We start from the raw sequence: 19,636 nt of genomic DNA on the forward strand, positions 1-19,636 counted from the left end.
CTCTACCCTCTGTTAATGAGGCTTATTCTATAGTACTCAAGTTTGAGTTCCAAAAGAAAGTGTTAGGGAGCATGAATGAGAATATGGAGTCCCTTGTATTGTTGAATAAGGCACATGGATAGTCTCAAGGGAGACAAAAGAGATTTGATTCTAAAAAGGGGAATTGCTCTTATTGCAACATGGATGGCCATATCAGAGGGAGTGTTTTAAGATGATAAGGTATCTTGATTTATATAAAATCAAAAATAAGACTAGTGGACAATCTTCTAAACAACCTAGAACCATAGTTTAGGGGAACAAAATGGTAGCCATTGTTGAGGGATTCTTTTCTGAAGAGGATACTCCTCTTGGCATCCCTGACACATATTCTAAAATTGATGAGCTCGGTGCCATGATAAACTCCCTCCAACAGAAAGTTACAAAACTAGTGAAAGAGAAAATAGCTCTTACAGCTAACACTAAGCAATCAGATTGCTACACTGGATGTATTTTTTACTCCAGCCTCATGGCTTTTGCTAGTAAACTTACTTCTCGAAATGCTTATTGTGCGCAATCTTGTGAACGTACTAATTAGATATTAGATATTGGTGCAACTGATTACATGTCTTTGAATAAATCCTTGTTCAAATTTTTACAATTCGTAAGAAGCATGTTTCTGTTTATTTGCCTAATGGCACTATTGTCAAAGTTTCACATGCTAGTTCCATTGTGCTTTCTAATTGTATATAACTTGAAAATGTTATGTATGTTCCAAGATTTAATTACAATCTTCTTTCTATGAGCAAGTTAACCAAAACATCTTCTCTCAGTCTCATCTTCTTTCCTACTTGTTGTATAGTACAGGGCCCTCTGATTAAAATAGTGGTTGCAGTGGGAAGAGAGGAAGCAGGCTTATATAAACTCGACCAGATAAATTTCTTGCCTACTAAAATTAACAAATGCTTATTTGAAGTTGTAAATGCTACGCTTGCTTGCTATGTAATTCTTTGTAAATACCATGCTTTCTAAATTATCTATAAATAAAGAAAGCCTTAATTCAAATGCTAGTACTTGTATGCATTTCACTTATATCATTAATCTATATGATAGATTAGGTCAGAGCTAGGTACTTTCTCACTGTAGTGGATGACTATACAAGAGCAATATGGACTTTTTTAACGCACCTTAAAAGTCAAGTTTATTTAAATTAAAATTATTTAGTAATGTAATTTTTATTTGATCATTGATTTTCATATTATAATTAAATGTAACTTTAATCATTAGAGTGATTAATACAATCTTTTGTATTCTCATGTAATTAATTCTAATATATTAATATAATTAAAATATATTTTTACTATTTGTTAATTTAAAATTTTATTATTACAGGAGAAAAATTCTTTTTCTCTTATTTTAACTTAGAATAGAATTGGTGATAGTTTTTAGAAGTCTTTTAATAATATTTTGTAATTTTAAATATTATAAAATAATATAAAAATTATTTTTTTTTTGTAAATTTATCCCTCAATAGTATATTATGCTGAAAAAATTACTATTTAGTTTTTATGATATAGAAAAATATACTAATTGGTTCTTTGATTTAGAAAAATGTATTATAATATTTTTGACGTTTTTAAAAAATTTACTAATTAGTCCCTCTATTAGTTTTAGTTATTAAGTATTGCAAAAAAAAAGTTTAAAATGTCTCTGATATGGAAGAACTAATTAGTAAACTTTTTAAAAATTTAAAAGGACCAATTAATAAGTTTTTCAAAACCATAGAGACTAAATAGTAAAATATTTAATAAAAAAATTAATGGAGGGATATTAGTAGACTTTTTAAAATATTAAGAACGTTTTGATATATTTTTCAAAATCGAAAGACTAACTAGTAAATTTTTCCATATTATAGGGATTAAATAGGAATTTTCTCTATTATAAATTGATATAATATAAAATTTAAAGCTTAAAAATTAAAAGTCAGTTATTTGAAAGAATAACTAGATTTTTAAATTTTAGATTTTATTTACGATTACGATTTTAAAAAAATGAAAAAAAAAATGAAAGTAATATTTGAAATCAAAGTGCATGTTTTTCAAAATTACAAAAAAAAAAAAATTGTTAAATTTATTACAGTTGAGTTCAATATGGTGAAATTGTCATTGCTAAAATAAATTTAGCAGGATAGAAAAAAAAATTTTCAAATTGACTTCTTCAGTAAAATGAGTAGTAATTTCAAGTTTACGGGATGAAGGTAATACAAATGATTTTTTTAATCTTATATCAGTAGGAGAAATCTTGCTGGGAACTTTACAGCATCTTTTCTAAACATGAGTCTCAATCTGAACAGGCATGAGGCAAAATTCATTCATGCTATCGTTGAAACGGTTACCCAGAGCCTGAACCGTGTAAGATTGATTTTGCCTTTGCATTTAGTTGGAATGGACACTCGGCTACAAGGCATTAATTCATGGTTAAAGGATGCTTCAGATGATTTTAGCATTGGAATGATCTGTGGGATTGGCGGAGTTGGGAAAACACCTCTTGCCAAGATTGCTTTTATACTTAACTACCAGAACTTTGATAGTTTCAGCTTTCTTGAAGTTAGAGCAAAAGTAGAGCAGGATAATAATGGATTGGTGATGTTGCAAAGGAAACTTCTTTCAGATATTCTGAAGGAAAAAGCAGAAGAGATATATAATAAAGATGAAGGAACTGCCATGATCAGAGAAGCTATAAAGCGTAGAAAAGCTCTTATAGTTCTTGATGATGTAGATGACAATGAGCAACTCGCTGAATTTATTGGGGAGTGGGATATTCTTCATAGCAAAGGAAGTAAAATCATCATAACGACCAGACAAGACTGGCTATTGGGTTCTCATGCACCATATAAAAAGTTTGAAGTTCAACCTCTAGATGAAAATGAATCACTTGAGCTCTTCAATTTGCATGCATTTCCAACAGGAATTCCTTCTTCTATTTCTATGGAAAACTCCAAGAATATAGTTGGTCTTTGTGGTGGGCTTCCATTAGCTCTTGAAGTTTTAGGTTCTGCTCTATCTGGCAATTCTCGCCTGTCTATGGATGAATTGAAAAGAAGATTAGAAACAGAAGAAGAAACTGAAGGGGAAAATATACAGAAAACTCTTAGAACAAGCTACAATTCTTTTCAAGAACCCCGTGACAAAAATTTATTTCTTGACATAGCTTGCTTCTACATTGGAAAGAAGAAATATCAGGTAGATAAAGTAGTAGAAGACTGTGAACTTTACAGAACACTTGGAATTCAAACTCTCATTGATCGGCACCTTGTAACAGTCGATGAAGACAACAGATTGACAATGCATTAATTGCTTAGAGATATGGGGAGGAAGATTGCCGAGCAAAAATCAACCGAGGGTGAAACACATAGGAGAATATGGAATTCTGAGGATGCATTGAAAGTAATGAGAGAAAATATAGTAAGAACCATACTTCTACTCTTTATGCATGTGCTTTTATGATGAGTTACCCTTCTATTCAACTATCTGTCGTTCTTTTTTGCTTTCTTTTTCTGAATTTAGGGAACAGACAGAATTAGAAGCCTTATCCCCTACAAACAACAATTGAACTTAACCCCAACAAATGAGTTGAACGTTGGAATTGAGGGATTTGCAACAATGAGGAACTTGAAATTGCTTCACCTCAATAATGTAAAATTCAATAGAGGTAACAAGAAATTTGCAAGAAGTTTACGGTGGGTGTGGCGTTATGCTTCCCCTTTGAATGCAAAGCTCAACGGAGGAGGGTATAAGAGTTTTCCTACAAGGTTGATATGGTTGAGTTGGCATGGATTCCCACTGCAATTTATACCAAATGCTTTTTCCCTGGAGGAACTAGTAGTTCTTGACATGAGAAACAGTAGTCTACAATATGTTTGGAAAGGACCCAAAGGTATGATTCAATTCCTTCACTCTTCTTTCTCCTCTATGTGTGATCAATTACTTGTTATGATACAGAAACTCATTTGATTATTTGTTTCTTGCTCAGTTTCGATCAAATTTGAAGATCCTTAACCTCAGTCATTCGCATTTACTTGTCACATTCCCTGACTGCACCAAACTTCCAAATCTCGAGTTGTTAATACTTAAAGGCTGCTTAAACTTGGTTGAGATTGACAAATCCATTGGATTCTTGGAGAAGCTTATTCTATTAAATCTGAAGGGCTGCAAAAACCTCAAGAAGCTTCCAAGAGAGATTGCTAGGATGAAGTCACTTGAAGAACCACTTTTGTCTGGTTGCTCAGAGCTCCATGAAATACCTGAAGAACTAGTGGAGTTGAACTCATTGAAGGTGTGTGATGCTTCTGGAACTGCAATAAATCAAGCAAGTTCTATTTCGCAATTGCATTCCACTGGATTTTCATTAGCTATTTTGCCCCGCTTTTTGACAGATTTAAGGCTTAAAGACTGCAATCTATCAGATGATGTTATTCCCATGGATCTTAGTCGCCTATGCTCCTTAATGATGTTAGAGCTAAGTGGTAATCCAATTCAAACCCTACCAGAAAGCATTGTCTGCCTTACTTTGCTTCAATTCCTTTCATTAGACAGGTGTAGGAGACTCCAATTCCTTCCAGAGCTTCCAGCAGCTTTAAGGGGATTGAATTTGGTAAGCTGTAAATCGCTGGAAAAACTTAAAGGAGAACTGTGGACAGAAAAGGAGTCTGTTGGAATCAATGGTTGTGCAAATTTGTTGGAAATTGAGGGCCTGTACAAGCTGCAGAAAATGACAGATTTTGACAAAATGATGATGGATTTGCTTCACTTGTTCAATCTGAAAGCCTTGGAAAGCAGCTTTGAAGTGGAAATGATAATTGTCAAACAGAATCAATGCTCACAGAAAAATTCCAGGTCCTCTCTCACCCTTTTCTATTGGCTCTTCTCTTTTTCTTTTTTTTTCCCCTTCCTTTCCATTGCTCATTTTTTCGACTCTTTTTGCCTGAATATTTATTATTATGGATTATGGAACAGATGCCAGTATTGCATGAATGTGGCATAACCAGCTTTTTTTTTCCCTGGAAGTGAGATTCCAAGCTGGTACTGGTATCAAACTCATTTGCAGTTGTTTAAATTCAGGATGCCTCATGTTGAAGGAAACAGGCTGACTGGCTTGAACTTGTGCGTAGTTTATGCATTTGATTCATCAAAAATTGATTCTTTTCATCCCATCGTCAAAGACAAATATGATGGATCCTTTTCATTCGTGATCATTATCACCAACATTACCAAGGGTTTAGAGTGGTTTTACAGGCCAGCATTCTTTGCGAAGCCAGAAACGGATGTGAATATGACATGGTTAAGCCACTGGAATTTTTGGGATCAATTGCAAGGAGGGGATGAGATCCAGGTTAGTGTGACAGGATCATTTGCTGTTCGAGTTAAAAAAGTTGGGATTGATAGTGTCTTGGAAGAGGGTATGCTCAGTGGCTATGTAGACACCTCACCCTATGTGGTTAGGCCTGGACAGTTTCAACCTGTAGAGTTTCGGTTTGATCACAGCAGACGAGGTCCCGTTGGACCTAAGCCCTTCAGGTACCTTGCAAATAGGTCTCCATATGAGGTTATGCCTGGAGAAAATAGACGAGGTTCAACCTCGCCTCCTATTTATTTCCATTTGAACCACTATCCTGATGACTGAAGCTGGAGATTTGTAACATTTTTGAACTTTAACATTCTTTGTCAGGGTTGGATTTTCACTTATGAGTCGTCTAATAAAGATTCCAATCTTGGTTTGTCTTTCCCTTCTTTTCTTGTCTTGGTTAATTAAAATTTTTGAAAAATTTTTATTTGGATCCCATTTATTATAAATCTAAAATATAATTAAAATAAACCTCACCTATTTTTATTTATGTAGAAATTTAGTTATACCTGTTTTAAATTTATCGTGAACCGGTCTAAGCAAAATTTTTCCTAAGACTTCAACTTCTTGTGATTTTGGTTCTTGGCTTTGGGCTCGGGGTTTGCTGCTGCACATATGGCCTTCCAAGGGCTGGAGGTTATGTCTAGTTTGTTTAGAAATGTTTGGGTCTTGTGCACTGTTCATTTGTCTCCCAGTTGCATTGCAGGCTCCATATAATTGTGTATGCTCTTCAGATTTTGTCACTTGACATACAAGTGATAGATAGGTTGGATTTTAAAATCAAGTCTAGTCTTTTGATTATGGTTGTGGAGTGGATTTCAGAGACTAAATAGTAAATTTCAAAAAAAAAAAAAAAAAAAGGGAGAGAAGTTAACCAGACATTTTAAAATCATGGGTTTCAGAGGATTTTTTATAATCAATAACCTGAGCTTTTAATTTTGAATAATAAAATTCATTTTTTTACAATTTATTTTAGTTATAGCTAAATATGTAAATTAATTTTGATCAAAATCACTTATTATCAATGCACACAGCAAATTGCAAGTCAAATTACGCATTATGTTTAATTGATAGAGTTTTTAGTTAAAAATTAATTTAAATGTTCGACTATAATTACAATAAAAATAAAATGATAGACTTTATCATAAAAAAGTTTTAAAAAAAAATCATATTATAAACAAAAAAAAATATAAAGTTCAACTTTTATGTACTATATACCTTATTTTATTGATAAAATTTTTTACTTGTATTCAAATGTATCTGGCCTACCAATTAAGAGATTTTATTAAAAGTATGAGTGCTATTTAAAATTATTTTAGATCCTACTAAATTGTAATATTTTAATTTTTTTTTTATTGATTGAAGTAAAAAATTCAGTTTTACTGAACAACGGAACATAAGCTAACTTTTCATTCTCACTACTAGTATTTTAGTTAAACCTTGAAAATCATCTATTTCTTCAAAAAAAAAAAAAATCAATTAAGACAAAATTTGAAAATATCTCTAGAAAGACTAGATTCTCTAGCAAGTGATTTCAGAATTCACCGGAGAATGGATAACAATGTTTACACTACATAAATAGAATCGCATAATCCTTAAAACAATTTTTTCCAAATCTAAAAGGCTCTCTGGAGTCTCTAGATTAACCTAAGTATACAAGTGATAATCGCTAATAAAAACACCAACCACCGCAAAATTAAAATACTTGCTCAACAAATCAAAAGTTCTCGCAACATCATTTTGATAACATCCTATCCTGCAATTTGCATTTAACTGGCTAATCTGAAAATTCAATTCAACATCCTTCTAGAACTATTGCAGTGAGCTAGAACTAGCTCCTATAATTGGAAGGAAAAAGAAAAATACATGTGTCAAAATTAAGACCCTAACACTAATGCCCTAGCAAAATTGCCTACAAATGCAGTTAGGACTACACATACTTACCTCTATACTTTGGCTTCAATTCTTTACTCGCCTTGGAATCATCTATACTTATTTGATCAGCTGGCATGAAAACAGATGAATGAAGGTTACCATCTTCTAACCACTTTAGATGGTTCTCCTTGAACTCCAGGTGCATTAATCTAGCCGCTTCAGCAATCTCGTTTGTATACGGATTTATCTTCACCATGGTTAACAATACCCTGCTATAACGTGAACTTAGTATCTGTTCAGAAGAAGCAACTAATTTAAAACATTGGTGCTCTGGAAATTGGATTTGAACAGTATCGTCTTCTCTTAGTACAGGATAAAAGCACACAAGTCTGCCTCCCATTACAAGCATCTTAGCAGCAAGATCTAGTAAATCATGCATGCATTCAGCTAGGCTGTAAGGTGCAGTTGAAGGAATGTGGTCAGTTCGCTTGTCATCAGGAACAGTGTAAGGGCCTACAGCTCCCTTCAGCAACTTTCGGCCACCAGACTTGCGACCCCCAGCACGAACCCCATAAGGAGGGTCACAGATTATGGCATCAAACACCTATTTTGATGCAAAATTAATTAAAATGCAAGGCAATGCAATCAAAAATAGAAAAGGAGGGGAAAAAATTCACACTCAAAAAGTCAAGAAATGGTCTACAAAGTTAAAATACTTAACATTTAAAGATTACAAGAATGAAAGATTTGGGAGAAAATAAAAATTATTGCAGCAATAAATGAATATTTACAAAAGATTACCTCTTTCAATCCAGGACGCCAAGGAGGAAGATTATTGTCTGCCCTTAAAAGACCAATCGGCATAGGTAATCCATACTGCAAAGATTAACTGTAATTAGTTTTATGCAGTTGTATAAAAACCATAAAGTTTAAGTTCCACCTGGATTGGCAAAATTTAACGTAAAAGCATTTACATTTGATTTTTTCATTTAAATTATACAAGTAATGCTTGCTTATAATATATAGGCATTGTTAGGTTGATTGATCTAGGAAAGAAGACTAGATAAAATGAAGAATATATAGATTGGCAATAGAAGTCTCTGGATTCCGAATTCGCTATCTAAATGAAACATGAAGTTACCCCACCCCCATCCCTCCCAAAAAAATAAATAAATAAATGGAAATCAGGATTGTGACTCAACAAATAAAGTTTTGAGATGCAAAGCCCCATATAGTATTTCTGAGACTCAGAAATATAGGTAAAAAACACAGTATCTAGACATAATTTCACCTGTTTGAAATTGCTCCAAACATTACAGTCAGGGCCACGTCCATCACGTACTACTCTAATATCAATGTCGGCACCCTGAACAATCAATATAAGTTAATATTAATGCAAGCTAATAACTCTACCAATTTAACAAACAGGTAATTTGAAATAAATAAGTGTAAAATAGAAAGCAAAAGAAAAAATGCAAACCATTGTCATTCCTCCGAAGTGAGCTGCAGCAACAAGAATGCTTCCAGTGCCAACAAAAGGGTCATAGATGAGTTTTCCTGGTGAGACTAATGCCTGGTTGGCCATTAAGAAGGCAATTTCAGCATCCATTGCTGTTGGCCCAAGATATTTGCGGCTTTTTAACTGATAAGTTGGTAAGAGTTTCCTGTCTGCACCACCAACCTCCCGGCCAAAAAAGATTCTTCTTTGGACAACTGGTGGCAACCCATTATTAACTCCATAGTCATCAGTTTCCATTAACCAGAACCTATGATCTGGGTTTTTTAAATTAACTCGACCCTGTAACAAAAAAGTTGCCACATAATCATGAACTGAAATCTTAACTTTACAATTCAATGAATCGTAAGACAAATTTTTAAAATTAACCTCATTTATCACAAAATGAAAATATTTAACCAATATTGGACAGTCATGTGACCAATTAAAAGATACTGTCTTACGAGCAAGGCATGTGGGTCCTATTTTAGCCCCAACATAAATTTTCTCTTAAAGTATATTACAATTTACTAATGAATAAGTAAAATATTTTTCCTGTTAATTTAATTTAAAAAGTCATGAGACTGATACCAAATATCAGTCATATACAGGACATATATCATTCTAACCATCCAAGTCTCACCTCTACACTTCTATTCTCACAGCTCATCAAGCTAAACTCTTGCTTATTCAATTTATCAAATTCAAATGCCCTTATCATTTTCAAAATGCCAAGTTAGGAAAGCAAATTAAATTGGGAGCAAGAAATATAATACCAGTAAGTTCAATATTCAAGCACCAGCTGCAGTAATCTTTTAGTTTGGAGTGCGTGAAAAGTACACCGAAGAAGGGAAAAGAGAAATACACAGTTTATAAAAAATTAAGACACAGGATTCAAGATAACAGCAGTTGAAGTAATTTGTAAAGAGTAAGAGAAAAATCAATGCTGATTGAAGTCTCAAGAAATGAGTGATATAAAGATTAAATGCCTTCAAAATTTCATTTTCAAGGACTTGGAAGGAAAATTAGCATTCAAAGAACTTAGCAACATGTCTGTTCTTAACTTCCATGTCACAACCAATCAAAACATGGTTCATTCACTACATAGTTGGCCTTCTCAAAAACTCATATAAATAAAAAAAATAAAGGTCTTAAACCCGAAAGTAGCACATCATGAAGTTCCTGTCTAAACATGATAATGAGAATCCCACCTTGAAAGGGATATAAGCCAGCCCCTTTATACGTTCATTTTGCTCTTGGAAGCTAATCACCTTTCCAAAACTATCAACAGTAATCTTGAATGTACTTTCAGAAGTTAAATATGGCAACTTTCTATCATCTGGATATCTCATTATTGCTTCTTCCAACTCCTCATAGTTACTTCCTTCTCCCCAGATTTCATAAATTCCTTTAACAAGTATACCTACAAAATTTTCATTTAAAAACAAATTATTCTTGGCAAGACTACAGCTTCAACAAATGGCGCAAATGTAAAATGACGTATTGTTGTGATGGTATCATTGGAAAATTCACAACCACCTATTCATGATAGCTAAATATGAAAAAAAGAAAAAAGAAAAACATATATTCCATTTCTTCGAGAAAAGATAAATTGATATTCAAAACAAAACATATATGCAAACACCCTTCTCAACACAAATTGGCAAAACATGTTTCATCAAATTGGTTACATGAATCAGCCAACATTTCCTTTATAAAACATTTATACATATGCATAGAAAAAAATGATGAGAAACAAGTTACTGCACCCTTTGTTTGGATACTTAGTTGTGAAGGGGAAATGAAGTTGTTTGGATAGACTCTTAATAAAGAAGAAATGTAATTACTCAGTTAAATATAAATATGTTAAATGAGAATTATACCCTTATAAGTTAAAAAAGAGAACCTTGACAAAAATGAGGGCATTTAAGTATTTTAATATAATTAATACTCATTTCTCTTCATTTCACTCCATTTCCCACCAATTTGGAGAGAAACGTTTTGGGTTAAATATAAGTATCGAAAACTATAATTCCCCTATTTCTCCCCATTTCTCTTCTTTTCTCTCCTCTATTTAATGTCCAAACAAGAGAATTTGAGAAATTAAATTTATTTTCTTTTCTCTTCCCTCCATTTCCCTCAATCTAAACAAAGCATAACCCCTTCAGTTACCCAGACAATAAAAGAGATTACAACAGCTAGCATATTAACATTTGACAAAAGGAAACCAAACGTATTAATCCATAGGAAGAACGAGCAGAAATGACTAACTTCTGTTGGCAATGTTTCGAGCAGCCTCTTCATTCGGTAGATAGACAAAATGAAAAGGAGAGTCAGGATGGTGATGTTCGGGAAGCCTCCACTCCAAAGATTCTGGAATCCCAAAAAGCTCTGCCAGAGACTCTACTTCTGGTTTCCTGTAATCCAACAATCTGTGGAAGAACACACACAGATACCACATCTTCCTCTTACTTCTTCTGTGGTATGCCTTGTGCTTTGTAGCAGCACAGACGTAGATCAGAATTTGCAGCAGAGAACTGTGATCCAAAAGACCAAATCAGGAAAAAGTACAGAATTAAAAAGAATCGCAAAGAAATCGAAGGACTTTCACATTTCCTTCTCTTTTTCGACTGAAAAGAAACCTAGAAATCTACGACTCTTGAGGAAGAAAAAGAATATACCTCCGCAACCAGGAAAGCCAGCACAGTGGACGTTAGACCTTCAGTGAGGCCAACTACAGAAGGGTACAGACAACAAGCGAAAAAGGCGTCGCCGGAGAAAGCTCCTGCAGGCAGAAAGCGAGGCCGCGATAAGCTGCCGGAGGGGCGAGCGGCAAAGCTCCGAGGTGTGGATGCGATTAGCTGGGAGCGGGGGGGGACAGTCTTCTGTCTGGACTGGATAGTCTACTAGGGTTCTATAAATTCATTTTATTTCTTTGCTGAAACGACAGTGTTTAGGCTTCAGAGGCATCTCATGTCTTTTTTATCCGAAGAAGGATATTGTGTTTAAGAGAATAAACAAAAACAGACAAGCTGCTCACATAGAACATTTCTACACAGAAAATAGATCAAGTACATCATGTGAACATTTCTGCATAGAAAATACATGAAGTACATGAGCTAAAGAAACTTCTAAGGCATTGGGCGGGTTAGAGATCCGGAGGGTAAAAGCTATATGAGAAATGAAAGAGACAGAAAAAGATTGGATGGATCCTGATTAATTTCTTAATTACCACTATGATCGTATCTAATTTTTAATTAACTAAAACTTAATTTTATACAATAAGATGAGCTAAATGTTGCGAATTAACTTCAAAAGAAATAAAGGGATATTGGTGACAAGCTGCAAATTGAATTGCTACTTTTAAACTAATACCTTTAATTACTAGAGAGGATGAGCAAGAAAAGTCGGCTGTTCCAGTATTATAAATAGTATCTCTCCAATTGTGAACTAAAAAACAAAAGCTAGTTTGAGAAGTACGAGAACAAAAAGAAATATCAATATTCACCTTTAAACACCCAACAAAATGAAAAGATAAAAAATGCAAAGTACTGGCAAAAGACAAGGATAGCAAACATAGGGAAAGAATTTGTGGATGAGCTAAATATTGTCATTCTATAACACCATTCTGAGCCCTGACTAAAGTTGATAATGGATCAGGCACAATAGAAATAAACACAGCTTTATTCCTAGTTTTTCAAATATGCTAGCAAATATAAATAAGCAACCGAAGCTCCCAACTATTATAAGGGAGTAGGTCAAGCATAGCTTGCTACCATAAAATAAAACTATCTAAACTTTCTTGTCGAGATGAGAAACAAAAAGGAGAAGCAAATCATGAAACCTGAGCATGAGTGCAGAAAATAAAAGATACTACAAAAACTCAACAGATGCACTGCAATTAGAGCATTCTGGAGATGGACAGCTATTATGGCTATTAAGGAAAATTTTATTTAAGGAAATTGAAACTTAAGTGGATCATTGTGATCCTCCAATCTTTTTTGAAAAATTTTCTCGTGTAATTCTTGGTACAATTATTCATATACTATTTTTCAACATTCTAAGTTACTATAGCATATCGAGCTAGTTCATCTAGTTCGATTTAAAAGTTCAACCACGATAATTATAGCATGTGGAGTATTTGTATACAATACTATTTGCTGACTCAAGATTTGTGAAGTATTTTTTAGAGAAGTGAGGTCACACCACCAAATAAGATGAAGAGGCTAAAAAGTGGAGAATTAAAGCCCGCAAAGCTATGTACACATTCTCAATTACAGTTGAGGACGAGTTACTGTATCACATTAAAGATGTTGAGGTACCAAAGGATACATGGGACACTCTAGCAGCACTATTCATACGTAGAAATGAAGTAATATTGCAGTGACTTGAGAATGAACTCAGGTCAATCTCACAGGCCAGCATGACAATCAATCAGTACTTTGCTAAAGTGGATTTTATCTGCATTGAGATTTCAAAGTCTGAACCGGAGAATAAGATCGGTGATTCAAGAATAAGAAGAATCATCATTCACGACTTAAGGCTATAATATATTGTTCTGATAATTGCTATTAGAGAATGGGCCAAAGAACCAACCTTGACAGAGTTTGAGAATTTATTAGCTAATCAAGAGGCTCTGAACAAGCAGATGTATGGAGTTATGATTAAAGATGATGATAAACCTCTTTTCAACAATAAAAAGAAGAATTATAAAAAGAAATTTTGGAATGGAGAATGCAAGCAAAGGAGAAATCAAGGAGATTGGCAGAAATGTCGCTAATATCGAAGCTATCAACCAGAGAGAGCAAAATAGGGTACTCACAATAATAATGAACGGGAAGGTAAAAGAAATTTCAAAAAGATTGGTGAATATTATAATTGTGGTAAGAAATGCCATTTTGCTCGAAATTATTGGTATAAGAAAGAATAAAGCAATGTTGTTGCATCAACTTCACATGAAAGTGAACTAGAATGGGATCTGCAAGCCTCTGTTGCAGTTGAAAAAGAGCTAGACTTCTATCGACATGTAGAAGCTAAAGACAAAGTGGCTTTTATGACTGCATGTGATAAAGCAGTAAACTACAAAGATGTATTGGTCATTGACTCTAACTGTTCTAATCATATGGTTGGAAATGCCAACAAGCTTTCAAATATGATAGAGTACAAGAAAAGTCAAGTAGTTATAACTGCTGACAATTCAAAACTATCAATTACTCACATTGATAGTACAGTAGTTGTACCTCAATTCAACTCACATCAAGTACAGTTGCAGAATGTTTATCACATACTTGGTACGAAGAAGAATTTTTTATCAGTGTCACAATTGACAACCTATGGCAATTATTAGTGTTCGAACCAGATGATGTAAAGGTATACAAAAATTTGAAAGTAACAAGTGAGCCAACATGGAAGGCAAGTGGTTTGAGTCAATTTGTGTGATGACTCTCCAAACCACATATTTTGACAATACAAGAAAGAATGAGACAACTGATTTATGGCATACTCGGCTAGGACATGTCAGCTATTAAAAATTAAAGGTGATGATGAAGAAGTCAACGCTCAAAGGACTTCCTCAACTAGAAGTACAAGATGATGTTGAGTACGCTGGATGTCAGTATGGAAAGGCACATAAAGTACCATATGAAGAGTCCAAGTTCAAAGCCAAGGTGCTACTAGAGATAGTTCACTCAAATGTGTTTGGTCCAGTTAAATAATCATCAATAAGTAGTTTTGGATACATGATCATGTTTATTGATGACTTCTCAAGTTATATTTGGATAGATTTTCTTAAAGAAAATTCAGAAGTTTCAAGCAAATTCAAAGAGTTCAAAGAGAAAGTTAAAAAAGAACTAGATCTAAATATAAATATTTGTGTACTAATAATAAGGGAAAATATACATCAAGAGTTCATCCAATTATTGCAATGGTGCAAGATAAAGCGGCAGCTAACTTGTTCAAAACACTACATCATAATGGAATTGCTGAAAGAAAGAACATATATCTAGCAGAAATATATAGAAGCATGTTACATGCCAAAAATGTGCAGTCTCATTTTTGGGTTGAATGCATGAAAACAGCCGCTCATGTCATTAATAGACTGTCTCAAGCTAGAATTGGGTTTGAATCTCTATTTGAGAAGTTAATGAAGAAGAAGCCAATTGTTAGTCACTTTTGCATATTTGGTTGTGTATATTATGTTTTCATATCAGACCATCTATGTGGAAAGTTTGTTAAGAATGCGACTTAATGTATCTTTATTGTATATGATGATTATAGAAATAGTTGGAGAAGTTGTGATCCAACAACAAGGCGGTGCTACGTGTCAAGGAACATTGTATTTGATGAAGCATCATATTGATGGTCACCACAAGCAGTCTTATTGCTAAATTATAAGGAGGTTGAAGAAAAATTACAAAAAAGAATGGGAGAGCAAACAATAGTTGAAGATGTTCAACTAGATGAGATGCTATTGAATCAAATATTGATTGTAACGACCCAAAAATCGGACCGCTACCGGCGCTAGGATCCAGATCGGCTTAAGGCCGCCGGGACCCGTAGCAAGCCTGACATATAACCTATAAACCTGTATAATCCCATATATGATCAACAACATACATAAAAATTAAAACTTTTCTTTCCATACTCATCAACCAAACTCAACCTGTGCATAACATAAACATAACATTGATCCCTCTGTGGGATCCCATCAGTGCCCCAAAAGGGTAACATAACATATGCTGAGTTGGTTTACATAAACATCATAAAATCTCTAAGATCATGTAATAAAAGGGATAACAACAATCTATGGTCAAGCACACACTAACATCCATAAACCTCATTACATAACTATACTGTACTTTTACATTACAATTTGATCATGTCCATTGCTAGCTATTACATAAACATGACTTGTTTACTCTATCCGGACTCCCGCACTATACTGTACCTGCAAGCCTGGGGGTAAAGGGAGAGGGGTGAGCTAAAAGCCCAGTGAGTAGAGCTATTAAAACGCATTAACACTATGCTCTATGAAATGCATCATAACACAGACAATTCACATAAGGGTTGGGTGAACTTGTCACCAATTAGTCCAAGCTAACATTGTGCCAGGCCGTAGCATGGGGTCCTGGTCTTCCTGTCATACATACATTACTTACCATTATTCCAGGGCCTCCTCTGGGCTCCTGGTCTTCGAGTCCACAATCGTGCCAGGCCGTAGAATGGGGTCCTGGTCTTTCATTTCCGTGCCAGGCCGTAGAATGGGGTCCTGGTCTTCCTGTCATGGACTAATTGGGTCATCCAACATTCACCCACATCAACAACACATGATGCAATGCGGCATATTCGTGAAACTAATGCAATCACCCTATTGCATAATCATGATGCATGAAACATGATAAAACATTTAATTTAAAAGATTAAGTTTAGTTCCACTCACCTCTGGCTGACTCTGACAACACCGAAGCAGCTGAACTCACTGCTGGGGTCCTCGGTTCCTCGGGTCCGAACCTACACAGGTGGACTCAAATGAGGGACCAAACATACTTGAACATAACTCTAAAATACTCCCCAAAAACCCCCTAAAACATCATGAAAACATCACATAAAAACATGCAAGAAATGGCTGAACAGGGCACTTTCGGCGGCAGGTTCGGCGGCCGAAAGCCCCTCCAGAGCCGAAAGTCAGGCACTTTCGGCGGCACCTTCGGCGGCCGAAAGTCTCAGACAGATCCGAAAGTCTTCTTTCGGGGGCAAGCTTCGGCAGCCGAATGCTGCCTCCACAAGGGGGTTCGGCGGCCGAAAGTTCCTTCAGCTGCCGAACCTGGTTTCTTCCCAAAGGGCAGAAACTTGGCTCACATGAGCCTCTTGCCTCCCAAAACCTCAAATCATGCATAAAGCTCAACTAGGACATGCATACAAGTTCCTAGGGGTCTCAAACAGTCATATACCCCAACTACAACACTTCAAACACACACAATCAACACACATTGTTCAAAACATCAATATTAACCCATAACTCAACATATATCCTAACATGCATTTCTACTCAAAGAACTCATAAAATCTTACTCAAAACACATAAGGAGCTTAAGATCGGCTCTTACCTCTTGAAGATCGAGAGGGAGACGACCTAAACTTGGAGATCCACGAAAATGAGCTCCTGAGTTCCCAAAGCTCCAAAACTTGTTTCAAAAGTTCAAAACCTTCAATGCAAGCTTAAAACTCAAGAAAAATGGTGGGGATTTGAAGGAAGAACACTAGATTTGGAAGGGGGAGGTCGGAAGCTAGCTGTGGCCGAAAATGGGAGAAAGCTCACCCATTTCGGTCAAGTGACCCTTTTATAGGTGGCTGGCCAGGCCACGTTCGGGGGCCGAAAGTGCTTCCGCATACATGCCATGTTCGGCGGCCGAACTTGAGTTTCGGCGGCCGAACCTGGACTTCCCTCACTCATACTTTCGGGGCCCTAACGTGCCTCCAAAACGCATGCATGTTCTGTAACATCCTAAAAAAAAAATAAAAATAAAAAAAAATAAAAAAAAATAATAATAAGGATAGTAAAATAAAAATAAAGAAATAGTAAATTTAAAGAATAAGAAAAAAAAAAAAAGAAGAGAGATAGAAAAATTAAATTTTAATTTAAAGCCAAGTGGCACAACCAAATAAAAAGAAAAAGAAAAGGAAAAAAAAAAAAAGAAAGAGAAAAGAAGAAAGAAGAAAAGGCTAGAAGAGCGAGAGAAACTCATTTCTTTTCCTCCATTTTCTCCTCCTTCCTCTGCCGAGAACCACAAAAAAATTTCCATTTTTCATCTTTTCTCTTCTATACCAAAATTGCTTCAAAATTTCACCTCCAATTAATTCCCCATCTTCTCCCAACACCTTTCCAAAGAAGAATTTGAAGAAAAGAAGGGAAATCAAAGAGAAATTTCAAGGGTGAGAGGGGAGTGAATAGTAACCAAGGGTTTGGAAATTTGAAAGGTATGTTAGGGATTTTTGTTGTAGGGTTATTTCTTATCATTTTATGTGAATATTTATGAGAAATAGTGTATTAATGTGATTTATTGGTTTTTTTTTTTTCATGAGAAAGAAGTGGAAAGAAAAAGTGGAAGTTCCAAAGGGAAAGAAAAGGAAGAGTAGAGAAGTAAAGCTTGTAGAATATTTTGGAAATTCTAAGGTTTGTGCTCAACCCCATTTGAATCAATTCAAGAATTTGTTAATTAGGTTTTATTTGAAATTTTACTATCCTAGTAGAAGTAGACCAAGTGAATAATAGATTAATTATATTTGTATAATAAAAGTTTGAGAAATAATAGATTTAATAGATAGAAAATTCTAAAATTTATATGTAATTTAACTAAAATTTAATTTATGGATATAATGAAATGACTCTATGTTCTTTGATAGAAAAATAATGTGGGTGGATATAGTGACAAAAAAAAAAAAGAGAAATGAAAGTGATAAGAAAAGTGAGATATAGTGTAAATATGATGTTTAAAATAGAAGATAAAAAAATAGAAATTTAAAGAAAAAGAAAAATGAAATAAGGTATATTGTGATAGAAAAAAAATAGGAAAAAAAAAGTTATATTAGAAAAAAATAATAATAATAAAAAGAATAATAGTTAATTAATTAAGGATTAAATTATGAATTTGTAATTTATGTAGTTGAAGTAAATGAATAGATTTACATGATATGACAATGTTTAAAGGCAGAGTTGTAATATGATAAATTATTATAGTTTAAAAAAATTAAAAGTTACACTATATTGAAATTTTTGGCTCATGTTTAAATGTATAAATTATTTAAAGTCTGGCCGTATTAAGTTTGGTGGGAATTGTGAGTTAGTTTAAGGGTGTGGCATGCCATATACAGATCTTGCAGTACTGCACTACAGTTACACGGATTTTTGGGATACAATAAGGTATCCTACAGTCATAGACTCGGCTTTTGAGCCATACAGTTATTTGGCACTTTGTGCCCTACAGCTACAGTTTCCTTATCTGACTTAACAGTCCCATTTAAATTTATAGGGGCCAACAGAAAAATAATAAATAAATAAAAGTATTAAGAGAAAATAAAACCTTTTACATGATGAAGAAAAAGAAAAGATTGTGAAATGAAAATATGTATATATGTAAAATAATAATATGATTTATCTTATGTCAAATGATTTGTTATATAGTTATTTGTTGTTTGTTTGTTTGAATTACTGTTATTACATGAATTTTGATTTAAATTTTTATTTATATAAAAAAAAGTTGAGCACCACTAAGCAATTTGCTAAGCGCGTAGGAATTTATTTTTCCTCGCGCAGGTTGTAGATTCAAAGAGCAGTAGATCAAGATCTGCATCAACCCAGTCAGAGTTACATCATCATCTATATTGGGGTATATTTTGTAAATTTTTATATGAACTTGATTTTGGAAATATGGCATGTACATAAGGTTTTAGAGATAAAGTTGAATATGGTTTGAAACAGATATAGTTAAATATTTTAATTTTAGTGTAAATGTGGATGATTAGTATAAGTTTCTGTGTTGAGATTAATGAAATGTTATGAAGCGTTTGATCGAAATTGAAACTGTTTTGATGTTGAAAGAAGTTTGGGGGTTAAGGTTGATATTGATAGAAGTGTGATATTACTTTTTACAGGTGAAATTAAGTCCATATTTTAGGGGAAACTCTGCCGGATTTTCAGGAAAAAAAAAAAAAAAGTCATGATGTTCATGATACAAAGTAAAGGAAAGATAAGAGAATTGTTACAAATGTAATGTCTCCGACTCGATTAATTAAATAATCGGGTAGGGGGTGTTACATGTTCGGCGGCCGAACTTGACTTTCGGCGGCCGAACCTGGGTTTTCCTCTAAGGACTTTTCTTGCAAAAACTC

The 19,636-nt window shown here is 34.2% G+C and overlaps 1 protein-coding gene and 1 long non-coding RNA gene across 4 annotated transcripts; one reads left to right on the plus strand and one right to left on the minus strand.

Moving 5' to 3' along the window:
* Positions 1 to 6,990: 6,990 nt before the first annotated feature.
* Positions 6,991 to 11,822, minus strand: LOC110600639 (tRNA (guanine(10)-N2)-methyltransferase homolog). The gene is made up of 7 exons (XM_021737517.2): positions 11,431 to 11,822; positions 11,021 to 11,286; positions 9,961 to 10,172; positions 8,735 to 9,052; positions 8,546 to 8,620; positions 8,056 to 8,130; positions 6,991 to 7,858 (listed from the first exon to the last, which is right to left on the minus strand). The coding sequence occupies exons 2-7, from the start codon at positions 11,208 to 11,210 to the stop codon at positions 7,310 to 7,312; spliced, it is 1,419 nt and encodes a 472-aa protein (XP_021593209.1). The 5' UTR covers positions 11,211 to 11,286; positions 11,431 to 11,822; the 3' UTR covers positions 6,991 to 7,309.
* Positions 11,823 to 17,424: 5,602 nt separating this feature from the next.
* On the plus strand, positions 17,425 to 19,294 carry LOC122721697. Of its 3 annotated transcripts, none has more exons than XR_006348427.1 (3): positions 17,425 to 17,725; positions 17,831 to 17,921; positions 19,062 to 19,294. It is a non-coding gene; the product is annotated as an uncharacterized LOC122721697 (long non-coding RNA). The 3 variants fall into 3 exon arrangements; XR_006348428.1 differs by having other exon boundaries at positions 17,835 to 17,921; positions 19,040 to 19,294; XR_006348426.1 differs by having other exon boundaries at positions 17,835 to 17,921.
* Positions 19,295 to 19,636: the final 342 nt, after the last annotated feature.

This window comes from Manihot esculenta, chromosome 14 (genome assembly GCF_001659605.2).
Source record: "Manihot esculenta cultivar AM560-2 chromosome 14, M.esculenta_v8, whole genome shotgun sequence".
Lineage (NCBI taxonomy): Eukaryota > Viridiplantae > Streptophyta > Magnoliopsida > Malpighiales > Euphorbiaceae > Manihot > Manihot esculenta.